This window comes from Mustela erminea, chromosome 17, assembly GCF_009829155.1.
Source record: "Mustela erminea isolate mMusErm1 chromosome 17, mMusErm1.Pri, whole genome shotgun sequence".
In the NCBI taxonomy this organism is placed as follows: Eukaryota; Metazoa; Chordata; class Mammalia; order Carnivora; family Mustelidae; genus Mustela; species Mustela erminea.
Window position 1 is genome coordinate 1,397,667 of NC_045630.1, and position 19,072 is coordinate 1,416,738.

Below are 19,072 nucleotides of genomic sequence, written 5' to 3' on the forward strand. Positions count from 1 at the left end.
GTGGGACTCGATCCCAGAGCACTGGGATCGTGCCCGGAGCCGAAAGCAGCCACCCAACCAACTAGCCACCCAGGCGTCCCAATTGTAGGGAATCTTAACACGCCACTCTCAGTAACATCCAAGCAGAACATCAATAAAGAAACAACAGCATTGAATGACACATTGGACCAGGTGGACCTCATGGATATACACAGAATCTTCCAACCTAAAACAGAATACTCATTCTTCTTGAGCACACATGGAACCTTCTCCAGAACAGACCACATACTGAGTCACAAATCAGGTCTCAACCGATACCAACAGACTGAGATTATTCCCTGCATATTCTCAGACCACAATGCTTTGAAACTAGAACTCAACCACAAGGAAAAGTATGGAAGGAAGGCAAACACTTGGAAGCTAAAGACCATCCTGCTCAAGAATGTTTGCATCAATCAGGAAATCAAAGAAGAACTTAAACAATTTATGGAAACCAATGAGAATGAAGACACTTCAGTCCAAAACCTATGGGATAAGGCAAAGGCGGTCCTAAGGGGAAAATGCATAGCCATCCAAGCCTTACTCAAAAAGCTGAAAAAATCCTGAATACACCAACTCTCTTTACACCTAAAGAACTGGAAAATCAACAACAAATTAAGAAACCCATGCACGGGCGCCTGAGTGGCTCAGTGGGTTAAGCCGCTGCCTTCGGCTCAGGTCATGATCTCAGGGTCCTGGGATCGAGTCCCGCATCGGGCTCTCTGCTCAGCAGGGAGCCTGCTTCCTCCTCTCTCTCTCTGCCTGCCTCTCTGCCTACTTGTGATCTCTCTCTGTCAAATAAATAAATAAAATCTTTAAAAAAAAATAAAAAAATAAAAAGAGGAAGGAAAGATTTGACTGGGTTTACAGTAAGTATATGCACAATTCTTGCCCCTAAAATGTGATACCGGCAGAATTTGGGTTTATCTGGAAAATTGCACCTGTGTTCCTCAAAGCTACAATGGATAAATCTAAGGAATGGATAATTCAGATGACTGGAAATGTGTTATAAAAGCTTTTGCTTTGGAGCCCAAATCTAATGAAGTCAAAATAGGAGCTACTCGTATGTAATCTCCTTCGGTCTGGTATCTATTGAAATGGATAAGTTAAAGTCCATTTCTATAGATCAGATAGACAAGGCAGAAAAAAAGAGTAAAAAAGACAATCCACATCTTCAGTTATTCACAGAAACTGACTTAACAGTATGTTCACTTCTTACTGCAGTTTTCATATTGCAGACAAATGAAGCATTTAACAAAATTTAAATCTTTTGCCCCCCTTTTTTTAAACCAACAGCATCACCAACAGGCATCTGCTGAAAGTCTGCCAGAGACAGGGCGTTGGAGGTGTGGCCTGCAGACCAGCTGTGTGCCACTGCCCCAGAGTCTGTCTGTCGAGGAGGTGGCCTTTCCGGCCCCACCCAGACCGACTGAATGACAATCTGCAATTAACAAGATCCCGTGGTTTCCTACCGAGGCTGAGGAAGCACTCTGTGTTCGAGCATTTTTCTGGTTCTGGAGACAGCAACAAGGTGTAACACAGGTCCTCTAACTGGAGTATCTAGACCAGGAGGTGAGGAACATCCATCAAAGATACACTATACACAGAGCACAGGCCAAGTGACAGATGGTAAGCGACGGGTGATAAGACAACGGTATGATCGTTCAAACAAAGGCAAAAGTTACTCGAAGCTGGGGCAGGCGGTGGTGACGGACAGGAATGACCGTGCCTGCAGGAGAGAGGAGAGAACAGTACCCTCCGCTCTCCTTTGCATAAATGTACTCTGCAGCGATTCTGTACACTCCACATGCCCAGAGATCCGAGAAATGAGTAGGGTCAAGAGGACCTACTGAGCCTCACCAACTCAGTTATTTGCCCTGAAGAGAGTCAGGCAGCAAAGCTTCAGAAAGACAACAGAGTAAGGCATCATAAGAGGTCACATGCTCCATTCCGAAATGCACAGCCTTCTGGGAGGTAGGGCCGGCTGTTTTACCCATTTATACATATTTCTATATATGTACAGATGTGTATACATGTATTATACATATTTCTATACATACACATATACATATTTCTATACATTATTTCATTATACATATTTCACTTTCCACATTAAATGTGTTAAATTTAGGTTTAACTTAAAATGTAGGGAAACCTCTTTTTTGTGAGTTTTTTAGTTAAGTTCAATTAGCCAACATGCAGTACATCATTAGTTTCAGATGTAGAGTTCAATAATTCACAGCTGCATGGAACACCAGCGCTCGTTGCATCCCGTGCCCTCCTCAATGCCCAGCACCCAGTTACCCCCTCCCTCTACCCACCTCCCCTGCAGTAACCCTTGGTTTCTTTACCATAGTTAAGAGTCTCTCGTGTTTGTCTCCCTCTCTGGTTTCTTCCCATTCAGTTTTCCCTCCCTTCCCCTATGGTCCTCTGCACTGTTTCTCATATTCCTCATAGGAGTGAAACCATATGATAATTATCTTTCTCGGGTTGACTTATTTTACTCAGCAAAATACCTCCCAATTCCATGCCTGTCAGATGTAAATGGAAAGCTCTCATCCCTTCTGACGGCTGAGTGATCTCCCACGGTTTGTCTAGAAATACCGCATCTTCTCTATCCGTTCGCCCGCCTCATCTCTTCCCACAGCTCGGCTGCTGTGGGCGCTGCTGCTGTAAACACTGGGGTGCACGTGCCCCTTCGGATCATGACATTTGAATCTTTAGGGTAAATACCCAGTAGTGCGATTGCTGGGTCATTGGGCAGCTCTAGTTTCAACTTCTTGAGGAACCTCCATTCTGGGGAAACCTCTTTTTTGAAGCACTACTGAAAGGAGCCCCACGGGAAAGTACAGAATTCTTTTAACAAGAGTCAGTTCCTAAATTATTTGTACTGTGGGGTAACAGTTTCATTATATTTTAATTAAGTCTTTTCAAAAGAATCATGCCTGTACTTACTACAGAGAAGCAATGATTACAGATTTGCTGTCTTGTCACTTACGAAAATCAATACAGGAAAGTGAAAGAGTAGCACCTGTCACATGGTTACGTTTAAGGGCCCCCAAAGTCCCTCTCTTTGGCCTTCCAAGGGTAGGACTGTCTCACTGGGATAAAAATAAAACGCCTTAATAACAACATCCTGAGAACACCGTGGCTTGTACTGTTCATGCCAACTGTAACTGATCCTGGGCTCAGATCTGGCCCTGGTGTCAGTGGCTTTTACCTACTGATAGACTGGTAAGGTGGCAGGCTATTTCTTGTCCAAAAATGGTAATTTCCCAGGGTCCCAAGAAGGTTTAAAAATATTTTCTTTCTATCTCAACACAAAGCCTACTGTCTGTAAGAAATGCCACCAGCGGCTGACATTTGAAACTGACAAGCAGCCCGTGTGCAGTAGGGAGATAAGGCCTGGCACATGCTGCTACCTCCTGGGATTTTCAAAGGCCAGTGGCTCCAGCGGCTGGCTGTGCCCTACCCCCAGTGTGCACTGCTTCGGGGAGCTCTAGCCCCTCCTTCTGACTGTGATAAGAACATGTCTGATTGGAATAAGATGATTTTTTAAGATATTCAGAACAAGTGACTTCCCCTATGAAAAAAAGGAAAATGGGAAAAGAAAAAAAAAAGGTAAAATATTAAGCTAAGAGATCTTCAAGGGTCATTTGGTAGAGAACAGTTAATGCAGTCAAGAAGCAGCAAAAAAAAAAATCATGAGGGAGGATTTTATTTTTTTTTAAATAAAATGAAAATCAATGAGAGAAAAAGAAGAGACTGAAAGGAAAAACTTTTTGTGAAAGTCATTCAGATAAACATACTGGAAAAGGGTGAAGCAAAAACACTGCTGATAGAAGGAATGGGAAAATGAAAACCAATTAAATGTCAAAAGTACAAACAGACATCCCCCCCGCAAAAAAAAAAAAAAACAGAAGGAAAAGGAAAAGGTCCATTATGGAAGAAAAAAGATAGTCCTCATCAAAAGTTTCCAATCCCTGTGGGACCAAGCTGGCACACACGGAATAAAGGCAAGGGACAAGAAGCCGGGGGTGGGAGAGAGAGGGGTACAGAGTACTCAGCCCCAGTAAGATGCTAAGGCCAGAGCGAGCAAAGCCAAAAACCTCGCAGGGAAAACAAAATTCAGAATACTAGGGGAGTCACGAAAAGGGCCAAATCCAAAAAGGCACACAGGCAAACGTATTTTAAAAAGTTCATATTCCGGGGCGCCTGGGTGGCTCAGTGGGTTAAGCCGCTGCCTTTGGCTCGGGTCATGATCTCAGGGTCTTGGGATCGGTCCCACATCGGGCTCTCTGCTCAGAGGGAGCCTGCTTCCTCCTCTCTCTCTGCCTGCCTCTCTGTCTACTTGTGATTTCTCTCTGTCAAATGGATAAATAAAATCTTAAAAAAAAAAAATTTAAAAAGTTCATATTCCATGGGTGACAGTTTCATGCTGGGTTCTGAAATGAATGGGGATGTCATGTAACTAATCTTTTGAGACCTATGCCTAGAACGTCACTTACTCTCATCTTCGAAGTATTTTTATTGGTACTATTATCACAGACAGCAACTGGAGAGAAGAGACCAGAGCACACCCAACAGGACAATTCGATTCTTAGGTGCATTGTGTGTATTCAAAGCATGTTTCTTTTATGATATGCACTTACGACTTGAAGAAATAATACTACTGAGATTCTGAATCATTAAAAAAATTCAAAATGGAACCAGGCTTTACAAAGAGCCCTTGAAATAAAAAAATGTGGCTTCCTCAACAAACCAAGTGGAGTGGTCAGAGAACAGAAAGCAGTGAGGAGTCTGTTCAGAGTCGGTGTAAGCCGAGTGAGTGACTCGGGAGAAATCTCTGCATATGCCCACACCTCAGCTTCCTTACAGATAACATGACAAAGACAAAACAGCAGTGGCAGTAGATAACGGTACCTACATCTCACTGATTTATTGTTGGAAGCAAGTAAGGGGCTGTGTATTTGCTTTACAAATTGAAAAAAATACTTGGGAAAAGTAGGTAACTTCTTAAAATAAAAAATATCACTAGCATTTAAAAAAACTCTGGCTTATGTAATACCTGGAATTCATATTCATGTTCATGCTCACACTGAAGCATGTAATTCTGGATGAATCACTATTTCTCATGTCTGCTAAGCTCCAGCATCATGACTATAAAATTACACAGGACTCAAAAACTGTGAAAAAATACATCATATATCTTCTTGGAAGTCAATATTCTTTAAAGAAAAACAAGACAAAAGTAATAAAATGCTTCAAAATCAAAATATATACACAGCAGAAGGAGAGACCTATAGAGCATGGGAATGAAACTGAGAGCCCAGAAATGAATCCATACATCTCCTGCCCACGGATTCCCAACAACGGTGCAAAAACCACCTAATGGGGAGACAGCACTCTTATCACAAATGATGTGGGCACAACTAGATAGCCACAAGGTAAAGAACAAAGCTGGACCCTTACACATGCAAAAAATAACTTAAAGTAGATAAATATCTAAAAGTAAAAACTGAAATTTTGAAACTTTTAGAAGATGGCACCAGGTAAAACATTCATGACCCTGGATTTGGCAAAGGGTTCATAAATATGACATTAAAAGCATAAGTAACAAAAGAAAGAAACAGATAAATCAGACTTTGTCAGAATTAAAATCTTTTGTACTGCAGAGGACGCCCACCATGAAGACAGTGAGAAGAATCCACAGAATGGGAGGAAACAGTTATGAATCGGATCTGATAAGCATGTATTTCTAGAATATATAAAGAACTCTTACAACTCAGTAATAAAAAGACAAATGACCAATTAAAAATAGGCAAAAGGAATTAATTGATAATTTTTCATAGGAAAAAAAAATGGCCAATAAGCCCATGAAAAGATGCTTGACATCATTAGTCAACAGCGAAATGCAAATCAGAACCACTGAGATGGCTGACATCAAAAAGTTCATTAAAAACAAGTACTGGTGAGAATATAGAGAACCCAAACCCTCAAGTAGTGTTAGTGGTGATGCAAAATGGTGTATCTACTTTGGAAAAACAGACTACCATCTGTTCAAATAATTAAATATAGAGTTACTACATGACCCACAACAGTATTCCTAGACACACACACAAACTCCCATAACAACGTGCACACAGTGTTTATAACAGCATTATTCATAACAGCCAGAAGATGGAAACAATGCAAACGTCCAGACAGACAGACCGACCAACAAATGTGGCAGAACCATACAACGGGATATTACGGGGCCATAAAAGGAACTACTGAGTACATAGTACAACACGGATGAACCTTGAAAACATTATAGTACAGGAATGAAGCCAGTCCCAGAAGACCATACATTACATGATTCTGCTCATATGAAATGTCTAAAACAGGGAACTCATTAGAAACAGACAGGCCATCAGTGGTTGCCTAGGACTGAGGGGCCAGAGGGTAAGAGCAGAAGGTATGGGATTTATTTTTGAGATGATATTCTAAATGTTCTAAAATAGACGGTGGTAATGATTGCTCGAGGGTGTGAATATACTAAAGGCCACTGAATTGTTCATTTTTAAATGGGTGCGTTGTATTAGGATATGAATTACACCTCAACAGTGCTGTTAAACAAAAACAGCCCACAGACATAGAACTTACTCTGTTTTTACAGACTTCATAAAATGACCGTCTTCCTATTCCCCTCCCCTACATTTTTAACGCCTGTGAAAGAATTAATTTACCAGACAGCCTAGGTAATTGTTACACAAAAAAGATGCTCTTGCACTGACTTAATTTATTATGTAAAATGTGATAAGAACAATAATACGCAAAAACGGTTAAAGCTAAATACATGAAGCTACATGTGTGTTATTTCTGTTCTTTCCCAAAGGCAATGCTCCTGCGCCCGGTAAGCCCTGGCCACACACTGTGAGAGAGCGGAAGGTCACGAGTTACAGGCATGGCGCTCTAGCCCCCGATGACAATAATCCTGCCAGCTGGTTCCAAGTGTTGACTCTGTGCTGGGGCGTCCCCATGAATAATCTCACCAAGTAGATGTCACGGTCATCCCCATTCCACAGACGGAAAACTTAAGGTCTTCAGAGGGCGCATACCTGGACCGAGAGCAAAGCCACTCGCGGTAGAGGTGGGACTGGAACTCAGATCACAGCCTGCGATCTTAACCATCTCAATACACTTTATGGGACATATTTCATATAGAAATCAAAATCATGTGCATGATTTTGGAAAGGAAATCTTTCGAAAGATATGATTTACCGGAAGTCCAGCAAAAAAAAAAAAAAATCAGAATATTAATTATAGTTGGAAGGAACAGCATAAATCATTCAATTTTATAGCAACTTCATGGCAGTGATAAAGCTGGGATCTGGGGGCTTTGGCTCACTCTTACAAAATAAGTCTCCAGAATGGTAACTCTCCCAAAGCTACGACTAGTGTAGGACTCATTTGTTCATTCACTTTTTCATTTCAGTCAACAAATGGGTACTACAGGTCAGCTACAACGCCATGCACTGTGCTGGGCTACAGACTCGAGAAAATCAAAGAGGAACAGAACAGTCCCAGTCCTCGAGGGGCTCAGTCTGATGGGGAGGAGAGTGGGAAGTCACACACGCAAACGAACAGCCACCATACAACGCACTAAGCGACACTGGACAAGCATGGCAGGGTCATAAGTCTGCGGGAAGGTCAAGGAAGTTTCACCAAGAAAATCATTAAGTTAAGAGAGAGATTATTGTTCTTCAGGAAGAGGGTAAGGGAATTTACATTGGAATAGTAAGAAATTGCAAGTTATTTAGAACTGCTTGGAGCATAGCCAGTGAGAGTAGGAGGCTGAATTAAGCAAGACTTTTTACTCCGCTGTCTGCCGTCTGGAGCCTCGCTGACCGGGAGACCCACCAGTTCGGTTTACCCCACACGCTGTCACCTCTTCCATCAGGCAGGGATACTCCAAGCCAATACTCCCCTGCCTCAAACATCCAGACAACTTACAACAGCCGCCTACAGCCTAGAGCCCACCGAAATGATTTAAATGAGCCAATCCTAAGCCTGCTTAGCCTGTCTCCCCTGCCCTTCCCAAAGAAATCACAAAAATGCTCTTGCCCACGCCCCCCCCCAACACCTCCAAGGCCTTCTCCCTCCTAACTGAAGTGGAACTTGCCCACACGGCCCCGCATGGCCTGGTGTGCTCCAGCTTGAGCGCAGTCACTCTTCTTTCCGTAGAGATCATCTCGTCTGTGGGCCTCACCACATCTGAATATTAATAAAACTTATACTTTAAAACAGAGATGCAGAAAGTGCTGCCACGTGGTAAGAAAGGGCCGAGATCATCCAGGGCCTTGTCTGTGTTGCTGAGCGGTTTTAAGCACTCAGTAAACACCGAAAGCAAAAGGATGGTTTTAAGCAGGGCCATAACATGATCAGGCTGACACTTCAAACAATTACTTGGGGAAGATAGCAGAGTAGAGGACCCTAAGCTCGCCTCCTCCCCTGGATATGACTAGGTAACACATCAGTCTAAATCAGCCATAAAGGCCTCTGAAGACTGGCAGAAGAAACCCCACTACTAAACGGAGGGAGGAAGCCACAGCAAAGGAGGGACGAAGGTGAGGACAGTGGTCCGGGACTGAAAGGGGCTGGGGCTGTCTGGTGGGGAGGGAGTCAGTAGTGTAGACAGAGGCAAAAAATAGACTTTTGCACCTGGGAGCCTAGTGGGGGCTGGGGGTATGAATCCCCATAACATTTGAATTTCTGGAGTTGTTACAACCAGGGGGACTTAAAGCCTAGAATTTTAAAAATCAGCAAGCTCAGCTTTGGGAGAGCCCAGAGGGTTTTAAGAAGCAGAGTCCGTCCTTAAAGAGACAGCAGGACAAACAGTCCCTCGGGATCCAGCACGGAACCGGCAGTTTGAAAACCACCAGCGGTAGACAGGAGGGAGAATAATTTACTCACCTCTGGGTGTGGCCCAGAGAGACAGGAATCATGGGGTGACCCCTTGAGGGAACAGAGGAGCTGGCAGTCACCATTTCCCGTCCCTGCCCTCCAGCATAAACAAAAGCCACCTGTAGGAACCAGGCACCAACACTCCTTACCTAACTTGGTTGTGCCAACTCCCCCCCTTGCCCCCTACCAGTGCACATCTACAGGCCCACCCTTCCCAGTCCTACTCCAGTGCTACAGACACTCTCCCCGAGAACACCAGCGCAAATCCTGCCTATACCACATCTCCCAACCTGTGAGTTTTGTGGGACCTCAGTCCCAGTGGCAGCTGGGCAGTTCTCACTTCACAAGCAGACCATGACAGGCTGTTAAGATGCCGGGTACCAACCACTGCTCACAACAGGCAGAGAGAGCCTCTGCAGACCACTGGGCTGAAGGGAAAAGGGCCAAGATTCACGAGCACAGCACATGAAACATACACAGGAAACACTCCCGGAATTGTTTCCTGGAGAAAAGGGAACAGTGCAACCCAGGACAGTACAAGAACTCTTCTTAAGGCTACTATCAAGAACAAGAGAAGTAGCTACTTGCCTAACACACAGAAACAGACACAAAGAGTTAGACAAAATGAGGAGACAGAGAAATCTGTCCCAAATGGATGAACATGACCAAATCACAGCAAGAGACTGAACTGAAATGGGTGTAAGTAACATGCCTGATAGAGAATTTAAAGTAACTATCATAAAGATGTTATATATGAACTGCATGGTAACAGTAAATCAAAGCCAGTAATAGATATGTAAAGAATAAAAAGAAAGGAATCCAAGTATATCATTAAAAAAAGCAAACCATGAAAGAGAACAAAGGATCAGAGAAAATCTATAAAAACAACTACAACACAAGTAACACAATCACAAAACAAATAATATGATAAATACATCCCTACTCCGACTGGAAAGGGACGAAACACTCCGATCGAAGATACAGGGTGGCCACAAGACCCACACGCTGCCTACAACAGACTCGTTTCAGACTGAAAGATACCCGCAGATACACAGGGAACAGAAAAATATTTATGTAAATGTGATGTAAATGGCTATCCAAGGAAAGCTGGGGTAGCAACACTTATCTCAGACAAAACAGATGTTACAACAAAGACTCCAACAAGAGACAAAGGACACTACAGAATAACAAGGGGGACAATCCAACAGGAGGATATAACAAGGAAACATATTACGCACTCAACAACGGAGCACCCAAATACATGAAACAGTTAATAACAAACATAAAGGATACAATAAACAGTCATAGAATAATAGTAGGGGATTCAACACCCCAATATCATCAACGGACATCCTCCAAACAAAAAGTCAACAAGGAAACAATGGTTTTGAATAACACACTGGACCAGGTGGATTTCACAGACATATCCATCTTAAAACAGTAGAATGCATATTCTTGCCAAGGGCACAGGAAGAGTCTTCAGAATGGATCACATATTGGGCCACAAAACAAGTCTCAACAAATTTTTTAAAAAGTTCAAGTCAACACCATGCATTTTTTCTGACCACAACACTATGAAACTAGGAATCAACCACGAGTAAAAAATCTGGAAAGAGCACAAATACGTGGAAGTTAAGTAATATGCTACTAACTAAAGACTGGGAAAGAAATCAAAGAAATAAAAAATTACATGGAAACAAATGCAAATGAAAATACTCTGGTCCGAAATCCTTGGGATGCAGCAAAGTAGTTCTAAGACAGAAGCTGACAGCAATACAGGCCTATCTCAAGAAGCAAGAAAAATCACAAAAAAGTACCCAAAACTTACACCTAAAGGAGACAGAAAAAGGTTTTATCTGTACAAAACTCCAAACTCCAAGTCAGAAAAGGGAAGGAAATAATAAAGATTAGAGCAGAAATAAATGATATAGAAACTAAAATAAATAAACAAACAAAAAACCCAATAGAAAAGATCAATGAAACCAGGAGCTTTCTTTGAGAAGATCAACAATATTGATGTATCTCTCGCTAGAGAGAGAGAGAGAAAGAGAGGGAGAGCGAGGACCAAAATAAACAAGATCACTAATGGAAGAGAAGAAATAACACCACAGAAACACAAATAATTGTGACTGAGTATTATGAAAAACTATGCCAACAAATTGGACAAATTAGAAGAAATGGATGAATTCCCTACCAAAACTAAAGCAGGTAAAAACATAATTTGAACAGACCAATTACTAGCAATGAAACTGAATCAGTAATCAAAAAACTCACAAAAAACAAAAGCTCAGGACCAGATGGTTTCACAGGTGAATTCTACCAAACACTTAAAGAAGAGTTAATATCTATTCTTCTCAAACTATTCCCAAAAAAATTGATTAGGAAGGAAAACTTCCAAATTCATTCTATGAGGCCAGTACCACCCTGATACCAAAACCAGATAAAGACACTACAAAAAAAGAGGAGTACAGGCCAATATCTCTCATGAATAAGATGTAAAAATCCTTAACAAAATATTAGCAAACCATATCCAACAATGTATTTAAAAAATCATACACCATGACCAAGTGGGATTTATTCCCAGGATGCAAGAGTGGTTCAATATTTGCAAATCAATTAACATGATATATCTTATCAATAAGAGAAAAGATAAAAACCATCTGATCATTTCAATAGATGCAGAAAAAGCAATTGACAAAGTACAGCACCCATTCATGATAAAAACCCTCTGAAAAGTAGGTCTAGAAGGAACAAATCTCAACATAATAAAGGCCATTCATGAAAAACTCACATCATATTCAATGCTGTAAAACAGCTTTACCTTTTCAATACAGTACTGAAAGTCCTAGCTGCAGTAATTAGACCACAGACACAAATAAAATGCATCGAAACTGGTAAGGAAGAAGTGAAAATCTATTTGCAGGTAACATGATACTCTATATAGGAAACCTGGAAGACTCCACTGAGCAATTACTAGAATTGATGAATAAATTCAGGAAATCCACAGGCTATAAAATCAATGTGTAGAAATCTACTGCATTCCCATGCACTAATAGTGAAGGAGCAGAAAGTGAAATTAAAAACCATCCTGGGGTCCCTGGGTGGCCCAGTCAGTTAAGCATCTGACTCTTGATTTCCGCTCAGGTTATGATCTCAGGTTGCGAGATCAAGCCCCACTTCAGGTTCCATGCTCAGTGCAAAATCTGCTTGAGGTTCTCTCTCTTCCTTTCTCTGCCCCCTTCCCACTCATGCCCTGTAAGTAAATAAGTAAGTAAATAAATAAATAAAATCTTAAAAAAGAAGAAGAAAACAATCCCATTTATAACTGCACCAAAACCAATGATGTACCTAGGAATAAACTTAACCAAAGAGGTGAAAGACCTGTACTCTGTAAAGTATAAAACACCGATGAAAGAAATTCAAGATGGAAAGACATCTTGAAATGGAAAGAAATGGAAAGACATCCCATGCTTATGGGTTGGAAGAACAATTATTAAAATGTCTAAAATACCCAAAGCAATCTACAGATTTAATGCCATCCTTATCAAAATAACAACAGCATTTTCCACAGAACTAGAACAAACAATATTAAAATTTGTGTGGAACCAGAGAAGACTCAAACAGCCAAACCAATCTTGAAAAAGAAAAACAAAATTAGAGGTATCACAATTTCAGATTTTAAGTTATACTACAAAGTGGTGGCAATTAAAACAGTATGGTATTGGCATCAACAGAACAGAATAGGAAACGGAGAAATAAACCCACAATTACATGGCCAATTCATTTCTGACGAAGGAAGAATGAATATAAAATTGGAAAAAGTCTCTTCAATAAATAGTGTTGGGAAAACGGGACAGCAACATGCAACATAATGAAATTGGACCACTCTCTTTCACCACACACAAAAATACTCAAAATGGATTAAAGATACAAATGTGAGACCTGAAACCATAAAAATCCTTGAAGAGAGCATAGGCAGTAATTTCTCTGACAGTGGCCATAGCAACAGTTTTCTAGATATGTCTCCTGAGGCAAGGGAAACAAAAGCAAAAATGAACTATTGGGACCACATCAAAATAAAAAGCTTCTGCACAGCAAAGGAAACAACCACAAAACTAAAAGGCAACCTACTGAATGAGAGAAGATATTTGTAAATGACATCTCTGTTAAAGGGTTAGTATCCAAAATACACAAAGAACTTATACAACTCAACACCCCAAAAACAAATAATCCAATTAAAAAATGGGCAGAAGACATGGACTGACATATCTCCAAAGACAACAACATCCAGATGGCCAACGGACACATAAAAAGATGCTCACCATCAGGGAACTACAAATCAAAACCACAATGAGATAGCACCTCACACCTGTCAGAATGGCTAGAATAAAAAACACAAGAAACAACAAGTGTTGGTGAGGATGTCGAAGAAACCATCCCGCACTATCGGGAATGCAAACTGCTGCAGTCCCTGCGGAAAACAGTGCGGAGGTTCCTCAAAAAATTGAAAACAGAACTACCCTGTGACCCACGTACTACTGGGTAATTACCAGAAAAACACAAGAACACTAATTCAAAGAGAAGTGTGCACCCCTATGTTTACAGAAGCATTATTTACAACACCCAAGCTACGGCAGCAGCCCAAGTGTTCAGACGAACGGATGAAGAAGAAAGAAGGTGTGGTGTGTGTGCACAACAGAGTGTTATTCCGTCATAGAGAATGAAATATGCCATTTGCAAGGACATAGAAAGGGCTAGAGAGTGTCAGGCTAAGCAAAATAAGTCAGAGAAAGACAAATACCATATGATCTCAGCCATATGTGGATTTTAAGAGACAAAGAAGTGAAGGGGAAGACGGGGTGGGGGGCTACAAACCATTAACAGAGTCTTAAGTACAGAGAACAAAGTGATGGTTACCAGAGAGGCGGGGGGGGGGGGGCGGCGGCGGTGAAACAGGTGGTGAGGATTAAAAAGTGCGCTTACCTCAATGAAAAGTAAAATAAAATAAAAATTTAAAAATAAATAATAAAAACACCTGTCCCATTAAGTATCGGTACACTGGCATCCCAGATTTCAAAATGCTCCTTTACGCCCAGCCGACACATTTCACTAGTCCTTATCTCAAGTCACATATCTCAATTTTTATCCCTCTCAAAAATGTTCTTTCATACCCTTGCAGTTTTTCTGAGAGCATTTCTCCATTTTGGCCCAAACTCAGATCATTAAGATGAAAGATACGTAAAAAGGAAGTATGACTTTTACTAACTATTAATGATACACATTCAGGACTTTTTATCTCAAGATCTCAAAGGGACTCTTCTTGATAGGATTCCATCATCACAACGGGTCTAATGGAATAGAAAACAGCTACACAGTGCTGTTGGAAAGTCCCAAGGCCATCCTTGACTCGAAAAAGATGAGACAGCATTGTAACACTGAGGGAAACCTCTCAAAAGTTGGTCCATAATCCTAGGTCAACTTTTTCCTAGTCCATTTTCTGAAAATAAAATAGGAAAACTAATGCTAACTACTTCACTTAGTACTTGGAATTCTTGCTGGGGTAAGTTAAAAAATGTGATTGTATCATGTTTTGTGAAGTCATCATAATGCAACACGGCCATGAATTTGTGTCGCTGTAAGAAACAGAAGATGATGGAATTATGGAAAAATGCCAACATGTAGGCAAATCTGGATTCTGGTCCTACTCAACTATTCATTAACGTTGACTTGAGTAAGACTTTCTCTTTCCCAGTGTATAAAGGACAAACAATTTTGTGGGATCCTTTTCATTTACTCAACCAATTGATCGTCTGTTTGTCTATCCGGCAAACACACGGTAGAGCTGTGGTGTTCGGTACCACGCTGAACAATGAGGGCATCAGGTAGGAGATGGTTCTACTCAGCCACACTCATCTGCCACCAAAGAATCTCAAAGTGCAGCTCTTGACTGAGGACAATGAGAATGAGCAGAAAATACATTCACCATCATCAACGTGTTCACTAACTTTTTTTTGTAAAATGAGGACAAACATAATTTACCGAACTCAAGAATATTTAGGAATACTCTTCCAGATAGGCAAGTCACCTGTATTTAGGCTCCCCAAATGAGAACACTCATTTTGAGCTTATTCTGAATCCGTCTGTTTAAGTGCCTTACACTTAATCTTCCTAACACTTTATAAAGTGAGTAGTATTTGCATCCCTATTTTATGGATCGATTAGTCCACAGAGATAAATTCAAGGAGACTGGATAGTTTATCCAAGTGTAAATATTGCACTCAGGCCTGTCTGAAGCTTAGTTTATTTGGATATAAAGTAATTTCAAAGTTCCTGCATTTCTCAGCAAAGACTGCTTCGTATTTGCACAAATCCATATTAGTATTCAAATCACAGATTTAGAAGGTGTAGAATGCAGAAATGGAAGAGATATTACAAACCATTCAGTCTGACCCATTCATTTACAGGTAAAATACAGGTCTTGAAATTAGGGATAAAAATACATATTGAATGAAATGCTACAAGAAGTAAGGGAAAAAGCTGAACCGGGAAAAAGAAATGAGGAATCCTGAATTATTCAGCTTTGTAGTCTTAGTACTTAATACAGTCTTTGGCAACTAGAGAAAACTCATGTCTGGTTGACCAATTACATTACATGTTACAGATTTTTTATTTTATTTTTTTAAAGAAAATTTTTATTTACTTATTTGACAGAGAGAATGAAAGAGCACAGGTAGGGGGAGGGGCAGGCAGTGGGTGTGGGAGAAGCAGGCTCCCCGCCGAGCAGGGGGTCTGATGCGGGGCTGCATCCCGGGATACTGGGATCATGACCTGAGCCGAAGGCAGAGGCTTAACTGCCTGAGCCACCCAGGAGCCCCACGTGTTACAGACTGTTTAAACCAGAGTTCCCCAAAAGGCAAGGGAGGTATGGGATACTTTCATTTGTTCGAAGCTTATAGTATATTAAGAATGAAGAAATTATAAATCTGTGGTACATTTTAGATTTCAATCCTGTTAGCTGACATTTGTAATTATCCCCATAACCCATTTGGATATAAGGCCTTAAAAAAAGAACTTAATCGGGCAGCAGTGTGGGTACTGAATCGGTGATGGTGAGGAGACTCACTGGGAGGTTACTGTAAAAAAGTGGAAGTAATAAAAAATCTCAAGGGTTTTCCTTTTTCTGCTCTTGCACTGTTTCATTTTTCTCCACTTCAAAGCCAGAGAGCTAGAAATTAAAACATGTCCCAGCAGGTCAGTCCTCTGCCCAAACCTTCAATGGCCTCCATTTTACTCAAAGAAACCAAAGTCATTTGAGTGGCATCCAACGCTCCGTGTGGTGTTCCTTCCCATCCCTTACAAGCCAACCTCACTCTTAGCTCTCCCCATGATGGTTGCCCCTCTCCAGCCATGCTGGGCTTCTGGCTTCTTCCAACAGCCCGGGCACTTTGCAACTCTGGCACTCCCTGTGCCCGCAAGCCTGGACTCCTAGATGACTGTTACGCTCACTCCCTTCCAGTCTGTATGCAATGATGCCTTTCAGCGCAGCCTTCCCTGTCCATTCTCTTTAAAAACCCCTTCCTGCAAAGCCCTATTTCCCCCCCCTGCTTTGTTTTCCCCTCCATCATCATTAGGCATACCATACATTCTACTTATTTACTTCTTCCACCCATGGTCTGTTTCTCTCCACGAGAACATAATTTCTGCAAGGCAAGGTCTGTTGCTTGTTTTGAGTACTGTTCTAGCTCCAAATCTAGAATGGTACTCAGTTCTGAATAGGTCCCCCCAAATATTTGTTGAGTAAAGGAACGACTGAATGGATGAATTACGCTATGCAAGTAGCTATGTTGAAGCTGAGACAGGAGTTGAAAGCATAAAAGTAAGAATGGGCTGCGAGTCCTACAAGTTCTCAGAGGCTTGGAACAGGGAGGGTAGAGGATTCAGCTAGGAAGGGAAGGAAGCTGCAGGACTGGGCTACTACTTGTCTCCTACCTCCTGGGGTCCTTATTTGACCCTGTGTATCTTCCTCTAAAACAAGGGTCTTAATTTGTCTTGTGCTCAGCACCTCTTTGGCGGTCCGATGAAGTCCAAGAACGCTTCTCAAAGCAAAGTTTCCAAATGCATCAAACACATAGCATTACAAAGGAAACTATTATGCAATACGATTTACAACTTTTTTTTTGAAGATTTTATTTATTCATTTGACAGACAGAGATCACAAGCAGGCCGAGAGGCAGGCAGAGAGAGAGGAGGAAGCAGGCTCCCTGCTGAGCAGAGAGCCCGATGTGGGGCTCGATCCCAGGACCCTGGGGATCATGACCTGAGCCAAAGGCAGAGGCTTTAACCCATTGAGCCACCCAGGCGCCCCAATTTACAACTTTTTTAAAAGTTGTGACACAATGATATAATGTGCATCTTATTCAGGTCTACCAGCTACAAGTGATAATTTAAGATATAACAATTGTAACATGATAAGAAATGTTTGTGGTTTCTACTGGTGCAAAGCCCAGGGATGGCTCCTACAGTAGTTTGTTGTTTCTATTCACAAGAAAGCTTAATCTTCAGCCAGAGATTAGTGAGAAGAAGTACACTCTTTTTTTTTTTTTTTCTCATTTAAGTTCACGAAGCCCTGAATTCTGTTGTCCCAAACTTCAGGTGTCAGGAGACAGGAAGGCCTGCTCTAGAGTCAGTCTCAGGCTACACTCAGGAGAGAAGGAGACCAAAGTTACGGACCTTCCACTCCCTCAGCACCAGAAAGGCGTGAGCAAAACAAGGAGACAAAAATAAAACTATTTTTCCTAATTCCTTGAAAGGTAGATAATCCTTTTCACTCTAATGAGAAAACAGGACTAAAAATGCAAGTATTTAGGAGCGGTAGAATATGAGGATGAATGAGGGTCAGTAGCAGGACATGGTTACTCTCCGACACTGAGAAGAAATTCCAAAGCACAGAAGTTCAGAAGCCTCAAAATCCACACAAAGATCCACGACGGCAGTGCAAGTGCTGAATGACTAGAAATAAGATGAATTTTGAAATTCATATTTATGTAGCTCTGTTTATCTTTCTCACTTCCCTAAAAAGTAAAAGCTACGCTTCAAAGTTCTTTATGGTCTTCATGGTCCCTGCAGGCAGCTTAGCAAGAATTATGGCTTGGAATTTCTTCTTATCCTGACTGTCATCTCTAACTTTTGGCAACAAAGTTGGAAAATACTTGATACTAGAGGCCTCTCTGGAGATTCACTATGCATGTTGGCACTTGACATGTTCTAGGGTCCTGCAGTGGAGACATTTACTTAACTTCATTTAACCCAGTATTTCCCAGTCTTATTTGATCACAAACTTTTTCCCCATTTGATGCAAATGTGTAATCACTATCACAGTAAGACGGGCAACATGAAAGGAACCTTCAGAAGCCTAATGAGCTGAGGTGAACGCTTGGGAGAGGATAAAGGGAGAATGGTTATCAGCAAACTTTTCAGAAGTCTACATACATAGCTGTAAACTCAAGTAATAGCAAAATCTCTCTGTAGGAAAGAAAGGCGCATTTCCAGTCTAATCATTTCTGTAGCTTTGAAACTAGAGAGGCCACGTCATTAATGATTGAATCAGCACTTAGTTTGCATTCCGCGTGAGACTAAATGCGGCACCTCGGTGCGCGGCTCCCCGGCAAGCAGTGAATTACGACGGGAACTGACAGGAAGGCTCAAAGGCAGACACTGGGAACAATCTCAGTCTCCAAGCGTGACCTTTAATGGCGCGGATCACATTTACGAGAGAATAAAGTAGTAAAAACACATCTATAGAGTTACAGGCTTAGGAAAAATATTATTAGCTGGATTTCAACTCTATATGGTTTTCAAGAATGTGTTTTCATTATCCATCTGTTTCTGGATCCTAATCAAGTAATTCCACCCACTTCCGAATCCCCAGTGCAGAACTAACAAGAAAGCAACACCTGCTGGTTACAGCAGGGTGACATACAGCATTTTTGTTTTTATAAAACTTGAGTTAAAAAAATCTTCAAAATTAAAATTAACATTGAAGGGGCTGCGGAAGAACCCACGACTGCCACACTACTTCCTTCAAGAGCAAACGAAACAGACGGACTCG

The 19,072-nt window shown here is 41.4% G+C and overlaps 1 protein-coding gene across 4 annotated transcripts in view; it reads right to left on the bottom strand.

Moving 5' to 3' along the window:
- The window catches only part of NME7 (NME/NM23 family member 7), a 265,751-nt gene that overhangs the window by 82,988 nt on the left and 163,691 nt on the right, over positions 1-19,072 (bottom strand). For 3 of the 4 annotated variants that reach the window (XM_032318639.1, XM_032318637.1, XM_032318636.1), the window contains exon 11: positions 1,491-1,615. The exons of the other annotated variant lie outside the window; for it this stretch is intronic. In XM_032318639.1, the coding sequence (XP_032174530.1) occupies positions 1,491-1,615 (125 nt within the window). The remainder of the gene's footprint in view (positions 1-1,490; positions 1,616-19,072) is intronic. 4 annotated transcript variants of the gene reach the window in all.